The sequence below is a fragment of the Branchiostoma belcheri genome, unplaced genomic scaffold, assembly GCF_001625305.1.
Source record: "Branchiostoma belcheri isolate BF01 breed outbred unplaced genomic scaffold, Haploidv18h27 scaffold48, whole genome shotgun sequence".
In the NCBI taxonomy this organism is placed as follows: domain Eukaryota; kingdom Metazoa; phylum Chordata; class Leptocardii; order Amphioxiformes; family Branchiostomatidae; genus Branchiostoma; species Branchiostoma belcheri.
In genome coordinates this window covers 262,047-284,474 of record NW_017804109.1, presented here as the reverse complement: position 1 = coordinate 284,474, position 22,428 = coordinate 262,047, and the positions used below count along the sequence as shown (strand labels likewise).

At 42.5% G+C, this 22,428-nt stretch overlaps 2 protein-coding genes across 2 annotated transcripts; one reads left to right on the top strand and one right to left on the bottom strand.

Annotated features, from left to right (window-relative positions):
- Window positions 1-57: 57 nt before the first annotated feature.
- On the bottom strand, window positions 58-18,006 carry LOC109479394 (nuclear pore complex protein Nup93-like). Its single transcript, XM_019781354.1, has 25 exons — window positions 17,894-18,006; window positions 17,240-17,446; window positions 16,663-16,780; window positions 16,051-16,113; window positions 15,609-15,740; window positions 15,147-15,227; window positions 14,813-14,905; window positions 14,328-14,467; window positions 13,436-13,568; window positions 11,057-11,151; window positions 10,658-10,720; window positions 10,117-10,194; window positions 9,507-9,594; window positions 8,946-9,039; window positions 7,633-7,824; window positions 6,693-6,819; window positions 6,110-6,182; window positions 5,640-5,684; window positions 5,270-5,386; window positions 4,532-4,650; window positions 3,786-3,903; window positions 2,711-2,794; window positions 1,908-1,978; window positions 1,688-1,751; window positions 58-967 (listed from the first exon to the last, which is right to left on the bottom strand). The coding sequence occupies exons 1-25, from the start codon at window positions 17,989-17,991 to the stop codon at window positions 848-850; spliced, it is 2,613 nt and encodes an 870-aa protein (XP_019636913.1). The 5' UTR covers window positions 17,992-18,006; the 3' UTR covers window positions 58-847.
- Window positions 17,994-21,978, top strand: LOC109479393 (U6 snRNA phosphodiesterase-like). The gene is made up of 7 exons (XM_019781353.1): window positions 17,994-18,343; window positions 18,700-18,851; window positions 19,538-19,718; window positions 20,171-20,224; window positions 20,562-20,667; window positions 20,900-20,980; window positions 21,263-21,978. Exons 1-7 carry the CDS (start codon window positions 18,093-18,095, stop codon window positions 21,368-21,370), a joined length of 933 nt encoding a protein of 310 aa, XP_019636912.1. The 5' UTR covers window positions 17,994-18,092; the 3' UTR covers window positions 21,371-21,978.
- Window positions 21,979-22,428: the final 450 nt, after the last annotated feature.

The window sequence follows — 22,428 nt, the reverse complement described above, 5'->3', positions numbered from 1 at the left end:
AAAGCTATGATACAACTTACCCGTACTAACTTACTAAGAAGTCCAAACAAAACTATGTTTGCATGTTTATTTCTAACACTAGCTGTGTTGTTTTATTGGTACAGAAAGTTGCTAAGCTTTATCCCCAATGACCAATCAATGACTGTACATCTAATTCTCAAAATGAAAATACATGACATTTTATTTTCATATCCTTGAAAACGTTTGTTGATAATTGTATGAAGAGCTAATTAAAAGTAACTTTCGTTTGCTTTTTCAAACGTTTTCTAGCACTGTGGATGACCAAATAAAATGGGTTTTGCTTTCCGTCTGTCGAGGGGGATGGAATGGTTGAAATTTCTGTCTGTCCCGAGCGGCAAAATTCCATCCAGGGACAGGATGGTGGCGAGAGCTTAGCCTGTACAAGGCTTCAGGAAGTGGCTGGAAAGAGTAGAAACTGGCCTGCTAGACAGATAACATGCCAGGGGAGTTGGTCTGCTAGAGAGTACAGTCTGCCACACCCGAACTATTCTCTCTTGCAGAGCAACTACAAGCATCTTGGCATATGTTATCTGTCTATGTAGCCAATTTCTACTCTTTCCAGCCACTTCCCAAAGCCTGGTAATGTCTGGAAAGAGTAGAAACTGGCCAACTAGACAGACAACATGCCAGGGGAGCTGATCCGCTAGAGAATACAGCGGAAATTGTGGAAATTGGCTAAATAGATGCCAAGATACATGTACACATGTTCTCTCTAGCGGCCAACTACATGTGTACGTGTATCTTGGCATCTACGTAGCCAATTTCCACAATTACCACTCTTTCCAGCCACTTGCTGAAGCCTGGTAGAGGCTGGAGGAAACCATCATCAGTTCATGAGCACTTCTAGCTGCACCAGGCGAGCGTTTGTGTCTCCTGGCATCCTGTAGGGAATCATGCCTGCAAAGGTGATGAGAGCTCGGGCCTGCTTCCTCAGGTACGTCAGGTACTGCAAATGAGGAGGCAAAGGAAGAATTTAGTACAGTATAGTTAACCTCTACCAGGCTTCAGAAGTGGCTTTAAAAGAGTAGAAATTGGCCATGAAGACAGATAACGTGCTTGGAGAGTTAGTCCACTGGTGGAGTACAGTTTGTACAATTATACATGTTATCTGTCTATATGGCCAATCTTGACTCTTTCCAGCCATTTCTGAAGCCTGGTAGAGGCTACACCATAGTGCAGTTAAATGTGTCAATAAGGCCATCAAGGCAAGCAGACAGACTCTGAAATAAAGTAGTTTTCTTAAAGCTTGGGGAGATCATTTAAAGTTAATGCTTGCACCTATGGAAAAAAAGGGACTGGGAAAGGGTAGTTGTTATGGCCAGGTTTGATTGTACATCTTCAGTTCTCCACCAGAAAATCATCACATCAAACAATGCAGATCTCCTGTCATTAATGCACTGTTTTGAGTGCGTACAGCAAACATTACCTTAGTGCTACCTGCATCAAACCTGCATATACATGTGGTACTTTGAGTCCTGATCTAGCGAGAACAAGAATTAATTGTCCGCTCATGGACTCTCAAACAATGCAGATCTTCTGTGTCGTAAATCTAATGCACTATTTAGTGTGCCCACAGCAAACTTTCTCTTTAGTTTTACCTGCATGAAAATGCAGTGCTACATGTACTTTGAGCCCTCATAATATCTAGGATTCATTGACCACTCACAGACTCTGTCTTGCTGTCCTCTCTCAGTCTGCCCCTGGATGTGGGACTGGCCTGACCTGCACTCCTGAAAACACAATACAAACTTTAACACACGATACTACGTCACAGGGGAGTTTGGAATCCACGACTGTGGAGTTCACTAAATTGATGAATACTTATTGCATGACCATAAACTTCATACACCCATGGTCTCCAGATACATGTATACCCGGATCCCTACCTGACAGCCTTGTACTTGGAGTACAGGATGTTCATGGCTGCCAACAACACATCAGGGAGGTTCCTTCTCACCTGGAGAAACACAGGGAGGTACTGGTCATGAATGGGTTTGACACAAGGGTTCTAGATACAATTATATATAAAGCAGCTACTTGAAAAAGCATCATGTTTTGCCTCCCTTAAGGATGACTAAAAAGAAACATACAGTAGAAAAATAGGATGTAACACGGAAAAACAGCAGGTGACGAAATGTATTGCAGCACCCAAAAACATATTACATCAGGGACCTCCTGAACTGAAGCTACACATGTAGGTACTCATGTTCACATGCGTGAAGTGAGGAAAGCTGAAAAGTGTGAAGTGCCTTTCCCAAGGACACAACATCGGTAATTTAAAAGTGATTCGAAGGGCCAAACATCCCAACCATTACACCATGATCAGGGCTCGAAACATTGGGTGCACGTGCACCTTAGTGCACGCAAAATTGAAGCTGTGTACCCAATTCTTTTCTGTGTATCTTATATTTATTTTTTTAAATATTTGTATGTATTTTTGTACATATCAAAATATAATAGTGTACAGGATATTCATGAATCTTAGTGTCTGAAAAACAATAAAATCTTTCTTGTAGTACTTGTTTAAGATTTTGAAGTTAGCTCCTGTTTTGTTTTATATGCATATGGCGCACCCAAAAATATTTTTGTGCACCCAATTTTTTTGGTTGGGTGAACTAGTGCACCTATTCCAAAAAATGAATTTCGAACCCTGAATGATGCAAACCAAGAGTGACGAACAATGCTTCACCTCATCTGCGTAAGACGAGAAGGCTGCAACGCGCTGTTCCACTGCCTCCTGTGTGAGGGGTACCAACTGGAGCCGCTGGATTATCTGAAGGGGAGAGGAGAACAGATGACTGAGGAAACCTTTTCTGTACTGGGAAATATGTCTTCACAAGCAGGACTTGTAAACATTTTCACATTTGGCTGTCAACAAGAACAGGTTATCAAGCTTTAAGGAAGGTAGATGAACAGAGGTTGTGAAAACATAAGCATTTAAAATCCTCTTGGTTGTTTAGCTAAGAACCCAGTATATACTGGTGTTGTATCTGTATCTGTGTTTGCATCTGTATACTATTAGCCAGCATAATCGCCCTTCAGCATAACACACCAGCTTCGCCGGCAAGCGTCATGGTGGCAGCTGGCTACATTACACTGAAAGACATGTTACACCTAACCCTTGATCATGAACATCTAAACCTATACATGAGTGAAATGACTGACAAAGTAGATTATCCAATAGTTTGTAAAATGTAAGCATATAAAAAAGTTTGGTTCTTTAGCTAAGAACCCAGTATATACTGGCTGTATTACACCAAAAGACTAACATGTTACGCCTAACCCTTGACCATCTCTAAACCTATAATTTATAAGTATAAACAAGTGACAAATGTCTGAGACTCTGACAAATTTTGCAGAAAACATTTCTGTAATACAAGGTCTTACGTATTTTTCATATATTTAACCGAATTTAACATCATTTTTCCCCAACCCGGGGTTAGACGTGCTTGCACAAGGTACAAGACTTAAGTCTTTTTTTGAAGCAAGATTTTTACGGCTGGATGCTCTTCCTAACGCCAACCCAAACCCTAGTAGGGCCCAGGAACCCTCTAACTGAGCTAATATAAAAATAAATAATATATAAAACATAATATAAAAAAGGTCTTACGTCCAGTGCCTGGTCCAGCTGACCGGTGTGGTAGTGGTCAAAGAAAGTGACCAGCTTAGAGTTTAGCTAAGAACCCAGTATATACTAGCTGTATTACACCGAACGACTAACATGCACACAAGTTGAGACAACATTTCTAAAACACAGGTCTTACGTCCAGTGCCTGGTCCAGCTGGCCGGTGTGGTAGTGGTCGAAGAAAGTGACCAGGTCCAGTAGCAGGAAGAAGGTGCTGGACTCCAACTGAGCACCGCCGTGGCCCTGAGACTGGTATCTGGGAAACAACCAACAGAAAACATTTATAATTCAATGTACTTAGATTATCAGGTTGGATGCTAGAAAAATGTAAAGGCAGTCCTGCAGTCTTTTTTAGGCCATAGAGGCAGTGGGTTGTTACAAGTGTGTCTAGGGTACGGTATTGGAACTTCCGCCCTCCCTCAACATCAACCATTTTTTCCCTCCCCAACCTAAGTTAGGTACCCTTTTTACACTTGGATGAAGTGAGGAAACCTGGGTAAAGCGTCTTTCCCAAGGATGTAACATCTATCCAGGAATGCCAGGAATTGACCTGTGACATCTCAATCTCATGTTCACTAGCCTAGCCACTTGACTGTTTGACACCACCATTTTGTCTGACCTTGACCTCTTCTTTCATGACCTTGATGAAAAGCGATCAGCAGGCCGATTCCGAGTATTTCATGAATTAAACAAAGAAATCAAACAAGCAAAGACTCATCTGTGAATTCATCGTTACAAAGTTCAAGCTTTGTTCCAACTCACGGAGTGCATCTCACAAAGGTTGACTAGATCGACCAAAAATTTATGGTGAGATCCTTAGTTGCGTTGGAACGAAGCTTGAACTTTACAACAACAAACTAAAGAATGTGAATAGTTTTCCCCACCTCTCTGCAATGCCGACAGCCAAAGCCTTCAGCCTGTCTCTGTCAGACTGGGGGGCGGGGGGTTGTGACACTACCTGGCACAGCAACTTGTTCAGCAGAATGAGCACCTTCTCATGGTCCTACAGACAAGGGTACAACAAACAAGTCAGCGGGGGGTTGTGACACTACCTGGCACAGCAACTTGTTCAGCAGAATCAGCACCTTCTCATTGTCCTACAGACAAGGGTACAACAAACAAGTCAAGGCTTTGAATTCCTTTTTTATTTTTTTACGTAAGAGTACAACAAATATGTCAGGGCTTTGAATTCCTTTGTTATTTTTTTTATTTTTTACGTAAGAGTACAACAAATATGTCAGGGCTTTGAATTCCTTTTTTTTTTCATTTTTTTTTACGTAAGCCTTGCATGTCAATGTCTTAAGCCTATATCACACAAAGCCGAATATGGCCTCCCAAACACTTGTAGGACTCTTCCCAAACCATGGTAAGGAGTAGGTCAGGAGCAATGTTGGCCGTGGTTGGTTGGTGAAAGGTACGTGTGGCCTTATTCTGGTCAGACTGCTCTTGAACTCTAGCCAACTTCCACTCACTAGCCACATTAAAACAGCCAATACATCATAATAAGACCCTCTAATTAAAAAGCAACTGTCTTACCCAACTACTTTTTTGAAGTCCACTGAACACACTCACACCACATTTTACAACCAAAACAGACAGCTTCTAATAATAATGAGAGTTACCTTAGCTAGTTCATACAGCCTGACAGCGTCCTCAGACTGACCCTTGCCCTCCGTGTCCTGTGCTACCATCTCTATAATCTTGTGGGTGTCGCCGTGGAACTTGTCAATGGCTCCTGCCTGCGATAGAAAAAAAAGAATAGGTATACAGGGCTCGAAATACTGTGTGTAGGTAAAACTTGTCTGGTGCAGATAATTTTCAATGCCACCTACAGGGACACCACTGCAGGTGTGCAGAAAATGCATTTCAAGCGCCGTGGATGTAATGTCATGCTATACAGCTATAAGGCCACAGTAAGGAAATCTAAACTGCATTCTACTGAATTAAAGCATTTAATCTTAAATTAGTGAAAAAGTATAGTCCAGTACTCACCTTCCTGGTTCCATCTCTTTCTAACTTTCCCAGCAGCATGTCAAACTGGAGGGTACAAGTACATGGCAGGTGGTTTTATTTCGTGGTAGGAGGGTAAAGAAGGTTTTTGTGGGGTCACAAAATTTGCAGCTGAAACAATTCTGCAGTACATTGGAAGCACACACACATTTGTACACATTCAAAGTGTCACAGATTTGCAGCGAGAGAGCACACCACAGAAACCTTGAAAGTAAAACTACCGCAAAAGTTGAAAGAGACTTAAAGACAGTATGTAAAAAAAAAACACAGATGTACATCAAGCACTGCCCTAGATTCTCTTGCGATTTATATCACAAAAACATGAGTGACACACATGTACATTGTAGAAAGCATCCATTCTACCAACAAGCATTCAACAACATGCACTTACTCTATACCTAACACAAAAATATTCATGACTATCTCAGTAACTGTACTGTATGTATCCTGACCTCTCTTGTTTCCAGCACCAGAGCACTGACACAGGCCATAAACAGGTTCTCTCCTCCTGGTGTCTTCAGGTCTCTGAAGAAACAAGGTTTGCTCCTGGGTTACATTTTCATACATACATACTTACATGTATGAGGCTTACATTATCTGAAGTTACAAAATCCCTCCAAAAAGTAAGCAGACTAAACACTTAAGTTCAAAATGTTCCATTTTCACAAATTTTGGAAGAAGGGGAACGAAAAGCCCAGCAAAATGCCCCAAAAAGTGTACAAGTGTATGTAAAGATGCAAGGACAGATGCCTAGCGGAACACTGGATAACAGGCTAAACTACTAAGGGAAGTTCTGGATAAAGAAACACTTTGTCCTTTGTGAACTATTTTCATGTATGTATTGTGATTTTCAGGCTTGTCTAAACAGCACAAATTAGTTGACTGCCATTCTTATTTATCCACTAGCTCTGTTAGAATAATTTATAATTACATTTTAGTATAGTTCATGTATCTATCCCTGTTGCTTCCTTCTTGCCATACATTGCACCATTTACAGTAACTGTTATTGAGCAATAAAGTTGATTTGATTCTCACCTGAGGATGTAGAAGTACTGCAGAGCTTCCCTGGCGTCCGTGGACTCAAACTTCCTGGTGTAACTCATCACCAGTCGGCCGAAGTTCAGCCGCCGCATGGGAACTGGGTCACCGTCCTCCTTTGTCACTGCAGAAAAAGGACAAAAAATTGTGAACATACTTAGGAAGACTAATCCTGACATAAAAAGAACTAAGATACCCATATAAATTTCCTTCTCCTTGCAAAGACCACTAGGAACCGAGTCTGTACAAAAATGTACATGTATATCCTTGCACAAAAACCACCTACAGAGTTATCATGAAAGTTTACCTGTGTTGGTAGTAATCATAGCAAAATATTGAACTTTATTCCAACACACAATTACAAAGGGATCAAATTTTCATCGACCTGACTGTCGCCTTCTTCACTGGCAATTTTGATCAATTGCTCACATATTGATCAGTAAAAAAATTATCAGTAAAGTGTGAATAAGGTCACGTGTTTGTAACCGTAACTCTCGCAAGATCAAGTTGTGAAGTGACTGGTCATTAATTATCCTGATGAAGGCGACAGTGGTCGCTGAAAATTTGATCCCTTTGTAATTGTGTGTTGGAATCAACGATATACCTACACAGTTGTGCCTGGACCGTGTTTGGTGTGAGTAGGAGTTTCATCACATACAGCACGATGGCCACGTGGACCACGTGCCATCAACATCCTAATCCTGGCATAAAGACAACTAACAACCCCATATGAATTTCCTTCTCCTTGCAAAGACAACTAGAAACCCAGTATTTACAAAAATGTACCTGTATATTCTGTATCCGTATAGCCAGTATAACCGTCCTTCAGCATAACACACCAGCTACTGTATCTGTATTGGTATAGCTGGTATAACTGCCCTTCGGCGTAACACACCACATGTATTCGCATATCATTGCATAAATAAAGAGCACGTACACAGTTGTGCCTGGACTGTGTTGGGCGTGAGCAGGAGCTTCATCTCGTACAGCACGATGGCCACGTGGACCGCGTGCGCTCGCAGCTGGTCCACACGGAACAGGAAATCCACGGCGGCCTCGAACTGCCCCGTCAGGAACAGCACCTGGAAGTACAGGAACGGCTGCTGGGGCGCGTTGAAGTGGGTCTCACCTGGGGGGATAGTGAAATAAATATGTACAGTCACACTTCAAAGAAGCTACGTGACAAGCTTCACTGGGTCAGTCTACTGAGGAAGACCAGAGTGACTGGTCAAAAGCTCTAGGTGAACTTTTTTGTGTTGGACCAAAAGTTTTAACTTTAAACATGTAACTACATTTTGTACCAACACAGATAAACTTTCATGATAGAATATGTACATGTATAACTTACTATAAGCCTACACCTGAAGGTATAAAGCATTTAAAAGCAGAGGGACTGGAACTGGAAACTGAATTTGGACCAATTTCCATAATTATACTGTGATCACTTTAATTGGTTTTATAAGTCTGTAACTACTAACGTTATTTGTATATACTGTACAGTAATTGTGTTTTTTGTTTCCGTAACTGTATTTTTGAAAACCAGATAAGTAGATATGAGATAATATACTCTGGATAAAGAAATAAACTAGAAATGTACATTAGCAATGTGCATTAGCATGAAAATTCATCTGTGTCAGCACACAACATAATGGGGAAAAATTACAGTACAAGTACTTTCCAACACTTCTCGTCATGTCACACTTCCAAAAGGTTCTGATGCTGTGTCTCAAAACTAGCAACTCCCATCACTTTAAAAATGACCGGGGATAGAGGTAGGTTTGAGTTTCTTTTGTCCATTGCGAAACCTTGGAAGAACAGAATTTGGCAGACATACATGTAAGGTAACCGTACATGTATTGTCAGGCCAAGTCTCTACCAGGCATTAGGATGGACACTTACAATGTCATGAAGAATATCCTTAAAGTACAAAAACAAGAAATCGGAAGCGTTTTAAGTTTTTGTGAATGTATTGGAACTGCAGAGGAGATTGTATGATGAAATGTCATCCAGCCTTTTGAACTTTTTTTTTTTTTAACGGTGTCCCTCAATGCAAGGCCATTTTTGGCCACTTCTAGGCATAGAGCTAGAGGTATAGAACTGTAACAACAACTCTTCTCACTGAGTCAGAAACATCATGATTGAGACCAGCCTAATTTCTCACAAGTAGTGAGGACTAACTGACCCAATAGGAGAAGCAGGGGTTACGAGGCTGGTCGGGAAAATCTGTCACTACCGTATGCCTGCACTTACCGTACTCCTCCAGTAGGAGGCTCTGCAGCTGTGGCAGAGTGAACTTGTCCTGGGAACCTGCTGAAATGTCATCCTCCAGGGACACCTGGCACAGCTGGCAACAGGGGGACAGGAAAAAATAGTTCAGTGCTGAATTGCAAAAAATTACACTATCTACTCATTCTTGCAAGAAGGTACTGCTTACTAGTCAATTAGTTCTAACAACGTAACAATGAATTGACAACGTAATGTAGCATCAACCCACAAGATGGAGGCAATGGCGGGCTGCACTCAAGCCTCAGCATTGGCGTGCAAGCACGTGCAGGGGACCATCAGTTACTGACAGTTAACTGGATAGTAAGTGAGTGGGACTGTCCATGCTTATGAGAAGAGGAAGGCTAATGTGACACTCTGAGGATGCATCTAATGAGGGTGACGTTTATCTGGCACATCCAGCAAGAAGTGAGAGAGACAAGTAACCAAGTGTTAACTTGGAAGGGACAGTAGATCAGAGGCAAAGGACAATTGTGATCATCACAAAGTTTTGACTGAAGTGTGGTGGTGATGATGATGACAGTTTACCTTTAGCCACAGGTAGTCCTCAGTCTTGTCAGCGATGTCGGAGTGTGTGTCTGTCGTGTCACAGCAGGCCAGGATACAGTACACGGCCCTGGGGGGGGGGGGGTACACACATGGTGGTCAAAAATGTTTCACAAAGAATAGATCATTCTACATGTACATGTACACACTCTTCATCATGGGGAATACAGAGAGCCTGTATACATGCCAGAATACACAGCCCTGGGGGACAGATACACGCGCAGTTATCAAAAATGTTTAAATACAGGAAAACATTTACATGTACAAATACATCAGCATCTATCATGGGTTGCATCAACTATAATGTGATTCAAAGCAAATTTTACAATATTTTTTTTATCATGTATGTAGGGAGGTTAGGGATGATTTTCATTTATAGATCTTAAGCTAGATGTATACCTAGTTTTTAAGTTACAATGATGAGCACAGAATGTAGTGTATGTATTAATCTTGCAATTCAGCCTCTGGGTTGCAAAAAGCTTTCATTAAAAAAAAACAGTCAAAAGACCTGAGTCTGTCAAAGCATCAACACACAACAAAGTAATTATAATACTTGTGCATTACATGACTCCTGTCCAATCCTGCTACCAACCTTTTGAAGGGATCTGTGCTGTTTCTGATGGCTCGTCTGTAGTGCAGTCGAACTTTGGTCTCTGTACTGGGAGACAACCTGCAACAGAGGATATACAAATGTATATACTGGGTTCTCCACTACACAACAAAAGGAATTCTATCTGCCAGTATTTCATAGTAGAGAACCAGAAGGACTTTGGACTCCAGATGCAAAAAGGAGGATCAGCCATCCAACCACAACTCTCAAGAATCTGAGGCTGGTTTGTAAGGACCTGAACTTCTGTCTGCAATGACTGACAAGCAGTACTGAAAACAGAACTTCTCATGCTACACCTCATGATAAGGATGAAAGAAGAAATATTTCAGTTACATTTCAGCTAACATCCTCTGATCTTCATGAATCATAAACTACTCCTTAGCAGAATTGCATGTACATGTAGATATCGTTTTCAAAGTCATAAATTTCATCTATTCTACAAAACAAACATGTCCTACAGTTCTACAGCAAATTTACATCAGAAAAGTAAGCCTACAAAGATGAAGACACAAGACAACCGTACCTTCTGTCCTCACTTCGAACATACTCTCTCAAAAACATGGCAAAGTCTCCCTGCAGACTTTGGCTGGAAAATCAAAAGGTTCAGAATGATTAAACAGGAAGATCTTTCATGCATCAAGAGTTGTTAAGCTTCACGATTTGTTTCAGATCTATACAAATGTACTAGTATTTATTGCAAAATGCTACGGTGCAGTACATTGCTTAGCCAGAGGCAGGTACCAAAAGAAATTAGACAACAATATTGATACACCTTACCAGTATCACATAAAAACACATCTGCCTTCTACCTTGTACTTTCTTTTACTGTTTTACTGATGATAAACCTGATAGCGAGAGAGTGAGAGACTTTCTTTTACTGTTTATAGAAGATTGATGGAATGATTTCCTGACAGATACAGACCAGTTGTCTACGACTTCTGCAGCTGCCTCCAGGTCCCCACAACGCAGACAGTAGTACACCATAGCCCACACGGGATGACCATCCACCTCGCCATCCTACATAGAACATAACGCAACACAAGCATGGTTACAGGGCTGGAAATAACAGCTAACCCTAGCCCTAAACCTAACCCTGACCCTAACCCTAACCCCTAATCCCACAGTGCAGGCAGTAGTACACCATGGCCCACACGGGGTGACCATCCACCTCTCCATCCTACATAGAACATAACGCAACACAAGCATGGTTACAGGGCCGGAGATAGCAGCTAACCCTGACCCTGACCCTGACCCTAACCCTACCCTACCCCACAGTGCAGGCAGTAGTACACCATGGCCCACACAGGGTGCCCATCTACCTCTCCATCCTGGGTACAACAGAACAGGGCTGGTAACAGCTAACCCTAACCCTAAACCCCACAGCACAGGCAATAGTACACCATGGCCCACACGGGATGTCCATCCACCTCTCCATCCTACATAGAACATAACGCAACACAAGCATGGTTACAGGGCTGGTAACAGCTAACCCTTCCCCTAAACCTAATCCTGACCCTAACCCTAACCCTAGGCCCACAGTGCAGGCAGTAGTACACCATAGCCCACACGGGATGTCCATCCACCTCTCCATCCTACATAGAACATAACGCAACACAAGCATGGTTACAGGGCTGGTAACAGCTAACCCTAACCCTAACCCTAAACCCCACAGCACAGACAGTAACCCTAACCCTACCCTACAGCACAGACAGTAGTACACCATGGCCCACACGGGGTGCTCATCCACCTCTCCATCCTACATAGAACATAACGCAACACAAGCATGGTTACAGGGCTGGAAATAACAGCTAACCCTAACCCTAACCCTAGTACAGCGCAGGCAGTAGTACACCATAGCCCACACGGGTGCCTATCTACCTCTCCATCCTACATAGAACATAACGCAACACAAGCATGGTTACAGGGCTGAAAATAACAGCTAACCCTAACCCTAAACCTAACCCTGACCCTAACCCTAACCCTAACCCTACGCCCCCAAAGCGTAGACAGTAGTACACCATGGCCCACACGGGATGACCATCCACCTCTCCATCCTACATAGAACATAACGCAACACAAGCATGGTTACAGGGCTGGAAATAACAGCTAACCCTAACCCTAACCCTAAACCCCACAGCACAGACGGTAGTACACCATGGCCCACACGGGATGCCCAACCACCTCACCATCCTGGGTACAACACAACAAGCATGGTCACAGCGCTGGAAATAACAGCTAACCCTAACCCTAACCCTACCCTACAGCACAGGCAGTAGTACACCATAGCCCACACAGGGTGTCCATCCACCTCTCCATCCTGGGGACAACAGAACAGGCATGGTTACAGGGCTGGTAACAGCTAACCCTAACCCTAAACCTAATCCTGACCCTAACCCTAACCCTAGGCCCACAGTGCAGGCAGTAGTACATGATGGCCCACACTGGGTGTCCATCCACCTCTCCATCCTACATAGAACATAACGCAACACAAGCATGGTTACAGGGCTGGTAACAGCTAACCCTTACCCTAAACCCAATCCTGACCCTAACCCTAACCCTAGTACAGCGCAGGCAGTAGTACACCATGGCCCACACAGGGTGCCCATCCACCTTTCCATCCTACACACAACACAATACAACACAACACAACAAGCATGGTCACAGCGCTGGAAATAACAGCTAACCCTAACCCTAACCCTAACCCTAAACCCCACAGCACAGACAGTAGTACACCATGGCCCACACGGGATGTCCATCTACCTCTCCATCCTACACACAACATAACACAACACAACACAACACAACACAACACAACACAACACAACACAAGCATGGTCACAGGGCTGGAAATAACAGCTAACCCTAACCCTAGCCCTACCCCTAATCCCACAGTGCAGACAGAATTACACCATGGCCCACACGGGGTGGCCATCTACCTCTCCATCCTACAAATGTAAAACACAGCTTAAAGCAACACACAACACAGAGGGATAAAAATTAACAACAGCAAGCATTGACTTTCCTGCTGCTCGAGGAGAGAACATTATCATTACTCACTCACTCACTCTCACACTCACTCTCACACTCACTCACTCACACTCTCACTCACTCACTCACTCTCATTCTCACTCACTCACACACTCACTCACTCACTCACTCACTCACACACTCACTCACACACTCACTCACTCACTCACTCACTCACTCACTCACTCACTCACTCAATTGTCATTTCTTTTTTTATTCAACTTGTAAACAGTAGTTTTGTTACAGAGAGCCACACGATGATCTGTAGTGTTACCTCCAGTCCTGCCATGACAGCAGGTAGCCTGATGTTGAGGAAGGACCTGACCCTGTTGTAGGTCCCCGGGATGCCTCCCAGCTGAGCCTGCTGTAGGTTGTCATAGATGGTGGTGGTGATGAACTGCACATACCTGGACAAAAACAGACAAAATTGGGCACATAGATCCTGGTTTAAAAAAAACAACTGGGCCAGCAAAGTAATGATTTGAAAGCTTCTCTTTTTGTCTCTACTTCCCACTTACTGCACATACCTGGACAAAAACAGACAAAATTGGGAAGGGCACTTCAACAGAGATCATGGTTTAAAAAAACAACTGGGCCAGCAAAGTAATGATTTGAAAGCTTCTCTTTTTGTCTCTACTTCACACTTACTGCACATACCTGGACAAAACAGAGATAGTTGGGAAGGGCACTTCAACAGAGATCATGGTTTTAAAAAGACCATATGGGCCAGCAAAGTAATGATTTGAAAGCTTCTCTTTTTTGTCTTTACTTCCCACTTACTGGACATTCCTGAACAAAACTCTTATGGGGCTTCATTATAAAAGACCAGTATTAATGGTCCACATTTTTAATGGTCTGGGGCAGCAATATGTTTCTCATTTTTGTGTTTCCTTCATATTGACGATTTACAAGAGGCGATTTCAACAATTGAGTAGAAAGTAAACTGGATAAATTGAACACACAATAATTTCTGGGCTCTCTCCAGCATTCCTTCCTTCCATCCTTAGTTAGACACAAGACATTTTTTTAATTCAGATGAAGCCAATTGAAATTTGCAGGAGACAGCATTTTTAAATCAAAATTTCCAGGTCAGTGCTCATGTCTTAAGCTTTGCATCCTCAAACAAAGATCACAGAAAAAAGCTCTGCTTACTACCATGTATGTACCTCTGTTCGAGGAAGTGCCTGGCCTTCCCTATGAAGGCCCTCTGCAGCTGTGAGGACCTCCTGGCCTCCATGGGAGACTGAGCCTGGACCAGGGGAACATCAGTCACAACTTGTACCATCTGCCACAGGTCCAGGATGTTCTGTACAGGGGACAAAATTGACTATTATGTTTTGTGTGTAGGTAAAAAAATGTATTGTGTTTTTTTTATGTAGGTCAGTGTGTGCCTTTTACCAAATGTTTGTGATGTATTTTGCAATAATAATAATACAGTACTTCTTTGTGTCTCCATGTAGCAACTAAAACTTATTTGCAGAGGTTTTATGTTTGCTGTTTCTATAGTGACGTCTCTATAAGAGAAATCATCACATCACTAACATATGTTTAGAAATACACTCTGTATGTCTACTGTACAATTATCAAAACACGGCAAACACTTTAAATTCCTTTACCCCCTACAACAAACTTCAGTCCCTGTGAACTCTACCTTGTCGTCCACCTTGTCTGCCACTTGTGTAAACAGGTCAGCTAGACTTGGTTTGACAGCTCCCTGGACTACTGCATCATTGTACACAAACACCTGAAACACACAGAAAACACAAGATACACATCAAAATAAGTCTGCTCATCTGCAAAGAAAACCCAAGAGCTTTAAGCTGTTTGCAGGGAAGAAGACACAGCAGAACAAAACGAAGCAAGACTACACTGAGCTGTAGAACATGTGTGGATCACCAACATCATCTGGCTTCCCAATACCCAATACAAAAGTTTCTATAGAAAGTTCATGGCATTTGTAAATATTTTATCCCTGCCATACTGACCTGTCTAGCATAGGACATCTCCATGTTATCCATGTTGCTCCTCCCCGTGCCCACAGTGGTATCACCCAGCTGACCAGGAACCTAAGAATAAGACATAATTTCCTAATCAGTCCCAACAAGACTTAACAATCATTTTTAAGGAGACTCTTTGAGACTTGTTCCTTGGGACTATTAATTTGGTGCTCCACTCTAGCACTGTCACACCCTGTATTTTATCCAAATGTTGAGTATCAGATAACACAACCAAAAAGGTGTACATGTAGTGTCAGCATTACAGCATTACTCTTGTCTACCATACATGTACCACCGACACATTTGAAGCATGACAAATGGAGAATTGTTACTCCTCACTTTATGGTTTTAAAAAAATTAAAGAAAGAGCACACGTTTGCAGTGTGACAGGTTGTTTCACAATTTACAGTAGCTTCAGTCTGACCAAATTATCCCCTGAAGTTCCCTGACCTCTCCTGTGTCCTGTGTGAAGTCGAATGCCTCCTCCCCTGCACTGATGAGAGCGTTCAGGATCTTTTGTTTCTCCACCTCCCACTCCTGCTGCATGAACTCCCAGTGGTGACGCTCTACGGACTCAAATGTCTGCGGAGGAAAAATACAGGCATTGTGTAACTAGACGTAAACCTTAGTGGTACATGCATGTGTTACCAGTTTATATGTTAATTGTATTTTGTTGTATGGCACTGCTAAAATAAGATATAAACTTCAAGAGTGCAGTGCCACACTGTCCTTGTTACTGTTTTGTTGTGCATTGATGAATAAAAAGAAAACCTTAGTGGTAATACAAAATGTATATGAAAGGAAAGGGAAGAAAATCAGACGTTAAGAACGTGAATAGTTTCATCACAGGGCATTAAGGTTCTTTTGAGTACCAAAGTAAGTGGATACATACATTTCTTCTGGACTCTTCGATAGCTGCCAGCAGGGCGTTTTCCCGCTCATTCCGTAAGAACCCCTGTATGGTACACACACATGTTTAAGCAGCAACATCAAACTAGCATACTATTTTTGAGCCATATCTGAACTTTGCTTCCTCAAGTCCTTAGTGTTAGGATTGAACAATACACATAATACAAAATGTTCTGTACACATACACATACACATACATGTACACATACATGTACACATACACATGTTCTTGATCGATAAGCAACAGTAACTGGTCTCAGGTCTTCTTTGTTAAGCTCTTATCTATTTACTACATCACTAAGTACTGCTTCACCAGGGTATCAAAGTACACTTTCACACAATCTTTAAATACATTTCTAACTCTCCCAAGTCAGCTAGCTTGGGTGCTGGGTGGTGGTACAAGTAGATACATAGAAGAGATAATGCCTGATTTCTTCTTCACCAGTCACTTTGACGAGCCCATATGTACCTGTACCTGTACCACATCAGTCCTTTTGAACACACATGGCTAGAATGAACAGTAATTTTGGCAAAAAAAGAGCCTTACAGATCTACTATAATTATACTGGCAGGTGAAGCTGGATGTCACATGTACCTGTATGTCTGTATCCCTGACTGGTTCCAGGGGCTCGAATGTTTTGGCTGCACTCAGGGTCTCCAGTCTTTGTGAGATTCGAGGGACATCGAAGCCCTTGGCACCTAGAAGGATGGACCTGAAATGAAAAAATGAAGGTTCTTTACAAGAATCACCTGCAAATGTTCTAGTGGTCCTTCTGTCACCACCCTCAGTCAGGGTACTGACTGGTTCTATTTCCCACTGACTAAGCCTGTATACCCCTCAGTGCATGACCATAGTTTTTTTTTTAATCCATGTATTGAGCTGCCATTGATCAGGCATTATGTCATTATAAACACCTTGAGGCTGAGTGACCAACAAGCAAGCAAAGATTTGACACTCACAAAATTCCTTTCATTTTTTACTAGGCTAGGTTTGGCTGCCTTAAATCTATACAGTTGCTGCGCAGCAATTCCCATCTAGTGGGAACTTGGAAGGGAAGCAAACTGACTTACGCCCGTGCATCAGTCTGTTCCTGTGCTGCGGCCTGAGCTGTCCGTGACCACAGCCTCTCGCCTACTGTTAAGTGTTAAGTGTTGATGATTAAGATACTTACGCCCGAGCGTCAGTCTGGTCCTGAGCGGCGGCCTGAGCTGTCCGTGACCACAGCCTCTCGCCTGCGTCCAGGATCTGCTGCAGGTTCCGCTCCACGCGAGGCAGCTCCACGCCACTGTCCATGTCTGCAGTCAGCTGCTCCGCACGCTGAAGGAGGTCGCCGAAACCCTCCGTATCCATGTCTGTTGCCATGGTGATCACAGTCTGTCTGGGAAATAAACAATAAATAATAAACATATCGCGGAAACCCTCCATATACATGTCTGTAGCCATGGTGGTCACCGGTTATAGCTCATAGCCTGCAAATAATAATTTTTTCACTATTCACAGGCACACATATGTATTGACATGTACGTTTTTGCGTTTCAGCTTTGCCTATTAAAGACAAATTTCGTATTTTCATCTTCTTATACATTTATGGTGTTCTGACTCATGTGGAAAGATACGTATGGGCCACACGACTTCTGAGTTGTAACGTAATAAAATTTCATATTTTGGTGAAAACAGAACTAGTATCGCCCCCCTCCCCACGTCTACTACTTTTTATGATTCCAGTTTCCACGACAAATATGAAGTCCTGTAACTTAAACACAATTTTCTCTACGCCCCCATCATCGTATTTCAGTGAGAAGATCATGAAAAGGTACAATTTTACCTGCCACACGCCTGCGCACTCGCTGTCAGCAACCGGTCAAAACGTGCGCCAAACTCAAACTCAACTGCGCATGCCCAGGATATCCCACAATGCACCATAATCCAACATGGCTGCGCCTATGGGAAAATAATCCTTCGGAAAACTGAAACTGTACTTTTACGCTTGTAGTTAGATTCCTGGGTTGTCTGCAAGGTTCAGGATGGCTGGAAAGTCTTCAGGACTTGGAGCTCTGGCGTGTTACGAGAGTTCTAGTGAGGAGGAAGGACCCAGCCCGTCCAGAGGCCTGCAACAACAACATTTAGCGACTGCTGACAAACTTCCGGGTTCAAAACTACACCAACAAGAACACAAGAATGTTGTGACAGTACAGAACTGTAAGAGGAAGCTGGATGATCATGATGAGGAAGATAAAGATACAAAAAGGACTCGCACACAAGATCTGGAGAAGAGGTAGCTGCACCAGATTTCATTTGGAAATCACGTTGATAATTATAAGTCGATAACTTGAAGATCAATACATTTAACTAACGTTATTATATGTTCAATAATTTGACAACATTATGTTCTTTCAAATTGCATGGCCAAAAAGCCAAAGCTTTCCTCTTGTTGCCACTAACCCATAGATATGTGTGTAAGAAAGGCTGCTAATGCTTGACATCATGTACATGTAGTATGAAAATATGTCATCTTGTTTTTCAAGAAATCATCAGATAGCTGTAAGGTCTTATAGTCCCCAGATAACCACTACACTGGAAATATCAACTGTTAAACAATTAGGACAAGATGTTGAATTTTTCTCCCTGTAGGACCCTCCCATCTGTGCCAGCAGACATCCTACAGATGTTTTCTGACAAACGGGGGATGGAGGGAGGAAAAGACAACCCGGAGGAGCATGGAGGAAGGATTCGCTCATTCCCACACATTGCCGGCAACTGGGCTACTCATGTGTATGTGTCCTGTGAGTATACTAGTAAAAGTTGGCATTGTTGTAAGTTGTTGATGGTCTAAGTGCAATAAGACCTCAACAATATAGTGCAATTTTTTTACATTTTGATTGTAGATTTGTCAAGGGATTCCAGATGGCTTCTAGTTCTAGTAGCCTGTGTTACAACAGAGATAATGCTCTTGCAGGATAAATTGTATGATATCAGTTCACTAGACAGCAGTGGTGTGTTCTGTACTAAATTGTGCACTGGCGATGAAGATGATACATATATACTATACAGATGCAGATATTTATTATTAGATTATATTGCTGTGGGGGTCACTATCACGGGTATGCAGTAGTCAGTTTAGCCTGGTAACCAGACCACCGTGAGCTAAGCACTATCCCTTTGGTGCAGAGAGCATTTGGGGCCGCCAACCAGGCCTCAATTACCGCGTTTCGGGGGAGTTTTAGGTTTCTTCGCTCACTTTGGGTCGGCGGTAACAGAAGACAAAGCATTATACGGAGAATCAGCGGATACAGGGAAACCAGCTGGAGATAGGTCCGTACGTGTGGTATAAGTACTATAACTCGCCTTTGCTTGGTAAAGGCCGGGGCCGAAAAATTACCACCAAGCCAACCAAAGGTTTGGTACCCAGGCTATAGTCAGCTCAAATATCCAGCTGAATGGGAAACTTTTTTGTTCTTCTTGCCCCCAGTTGAGCCAGACTCAGAGTTTACAGATGGAGTACGACACCTGCTGGGGTGTGTGGAGTCAGAGGTTCAGCTGCAGCAGGCTGGGGAGTACCACATCAGTCTGTCCAGAACTGTGCCCCTCACCTACCACTGGATACAGCCCTTCATAGACGAACTCAGGGAAACACTCAGACACACCAAGAGGTACGGCAACAGGTCAAATCTAACAAGTTACGGTCATACAATCGATTTATGTTGATTATGATTATGATTTGAAGTTATGTTTTCTTGTAAATTCCCTCAGTTCATGTTGAACTTCGTATTATTCATTTATTTATGTATAACTTCCAGTTATACTGATTTCATTTACATTTTTTGTTATGTACTTTGTATAATCTATTACTCTTTTATTTATGGAAACCCCCCCCCCTGGGCCTCCTTGGAAATCAGCTTTTGGCTGAAGGAGCTACCCAGGTGTCTTTAATAAATTAAATAAATATACATGTACTAGTAATCACTAAGTCTTCATACCTTTCAAGAATGCCTAGAGCTGGACATAAATGTGCAATTAGGTGCGACAAGCTGTTCAATGTAAAGTAACTAGCTGCCCTGGCATACCTGTTGTCTAAGTGTTGAATTTGTTTTCTTTTTTTCAGATTCTTCTGCACATTCCAAGGAGCTAAACTGTACACAAACGATGAAAAAACAAGGTAGGTTTTCCTATCAGGTCAAATGCTGATGATACATAATTTCATTTATAATAACACTTTCACTTGCTTCTACAGTTGTCTCTGCATGGAGCTATTTTTTACTGCATTGAACAGCAATTTTGAACGATAAATTGGTAAAAACAAGGATATTAGGGTTTCTTTTTACACAAGCAGACAGACGCAGTACTCCAGTCAGAGTCCCTGAGGAGGGCATGTAATAAACATAAAAACATAAGCAGGTGAGAGTCTATACTGGTTGTGAAAACAGAAACCCTAATGTACCACTTGTTCAGATCACAGGTGTGAACTTAATTCTGTACTTCTTGCACCTTGGCAGGTCATTCCTGGGCCTCGAGGTCACAGGTGGCCATAACCACCTGTTGCAGCTGGTAGCAGGTGTTGACAGGTGTCTGGGAGAATTCAGGCTGCAGAAATATTACCAGGTGAGTTTGGGCCTTGTCATAGCCTTTGTTATACAATGTACCGGTCTTTGCTATAATAGGTCCCTTCATGGGAGACCAGTTAGGCTGTTAAAAGTTCAATTCTAGTCTTGGCCTATACCATGGCCAGGAGAGTTCTAATGTCAAAGAACTTGGACATACATGTATGCAAACCTCCATCAGTTAACCAGGATTTGAATTGAATGTGTTGACTTGTTTATTACTTCTATTCCAGAATCCTTCTTTCCACATGACTGTAGGATGGTGTGTTGGGAATGCTCACGAGGACACCCAGCAGTTCAACCACAAACTGCAGGTTAGATGTTTTCAGTGTTATAGACATGTTATGCTATCTGCAGGGTTTCACTGAAGGCCTACAGTAGAATTTCATCCGAGTCCAGATTATATGTGGCAAGTAGTCTTAGCAATTTAGAAAACCAGGGCTGGGATGCAACTGAATGTGAAACTCAATTAAAAAGATAATTATCTGAACTCAATTGACAAGGTAGTGCAGCATCACTCAGGCATTGCATGAAAAAGTCCTGCACTCAATTTATGAGTACTAAGTAATTAAGACTACATGTCTTTATCTTTCCAGGCTAGCCTAGCAGAAGCCCAGGAGGAGTTCCCCTCCCTGGCAGGATTTCTGGCACAGGAGATCAAGTGCAGAAGTGGAAACAGACTCTTCTCCTTTCCACTTAGATAACAGATGTTGCACATTGTACAAGATAGTGTGGAAGACATTGATGGCCCACCATGGCCCAAGCACTGACATGAGCCTGTGTTAACACAAACTTTTGCTGCCAGGGGTTACTGTATCTGTATCTGTATAGCCGGTATAACCGCCTTTCGGTGTAACACACCAGCTTTGCAGGCACGCGGCGCGGCGGCAGCTGGCTATATTACACCGATCGACTTGTTACACCTAACCCTTGGACTTCTAGCTCTAGACTTTGTTTAAAGCTATCTAATGACAATGCCCCTACTGTACTTGGTGACAGTGAGTTCCACTCTGCAATAGTTCTAGGAAAGAATGAATTCTTGAACACCTCAATCCTTGGTTGATAACTCTGGTACTTGAAGGCCTGGTACTGACCCTCACTGCAGCAACCCTCAGGAAGGAGTGCAATTTAGTCAGACTAGCACTGACATGTGGTGAAGATGACTGTATATGTAACTCACAGATGTAATATCGGGGGAAGATCTAACAATGAACAATTCATGAATTGAGAACTTGTGTCAGAAAGGGTGAATGTTGTTATTTTTTGTCACTACCTCATGTTGCAATAAAGGCTTCACCAGCCACAGATTATATTACACACTTTCAGGACTTTTTGTAGCTTTAATCCAGTCACACCAGAAAGGACTCCTATCAAACAATATGTGTGGTGGGTTGAACTGGGTTCCTTAAACTACTCAATTTGTGTTTCTCCTAAAACACAGGACTTCCGCTTTCAGTTCCATCTACATGGTAACAGAACACCCCTAACCCATGAGTGAAAAACCACAAATATTTCAAAATCAAAATACTGTAATGTCAGACAAGTACAATCAACACAGATGTATTTAAAACAAACTACTCAGAGGCCAACCCTCTACAAAGCTAGAGCTGCCAGCATCTCAACTGCTGCAACACATAAAATCATAAAATACTGTACAGGAACACATCTACAAGCAGTTCAGATATTATGGTCTAAGTTGCTCTAATCACAGAAAAATGCTAAGCTTTCCTTATTCCAGAAGGTTTGCTGTAATCATTGCACA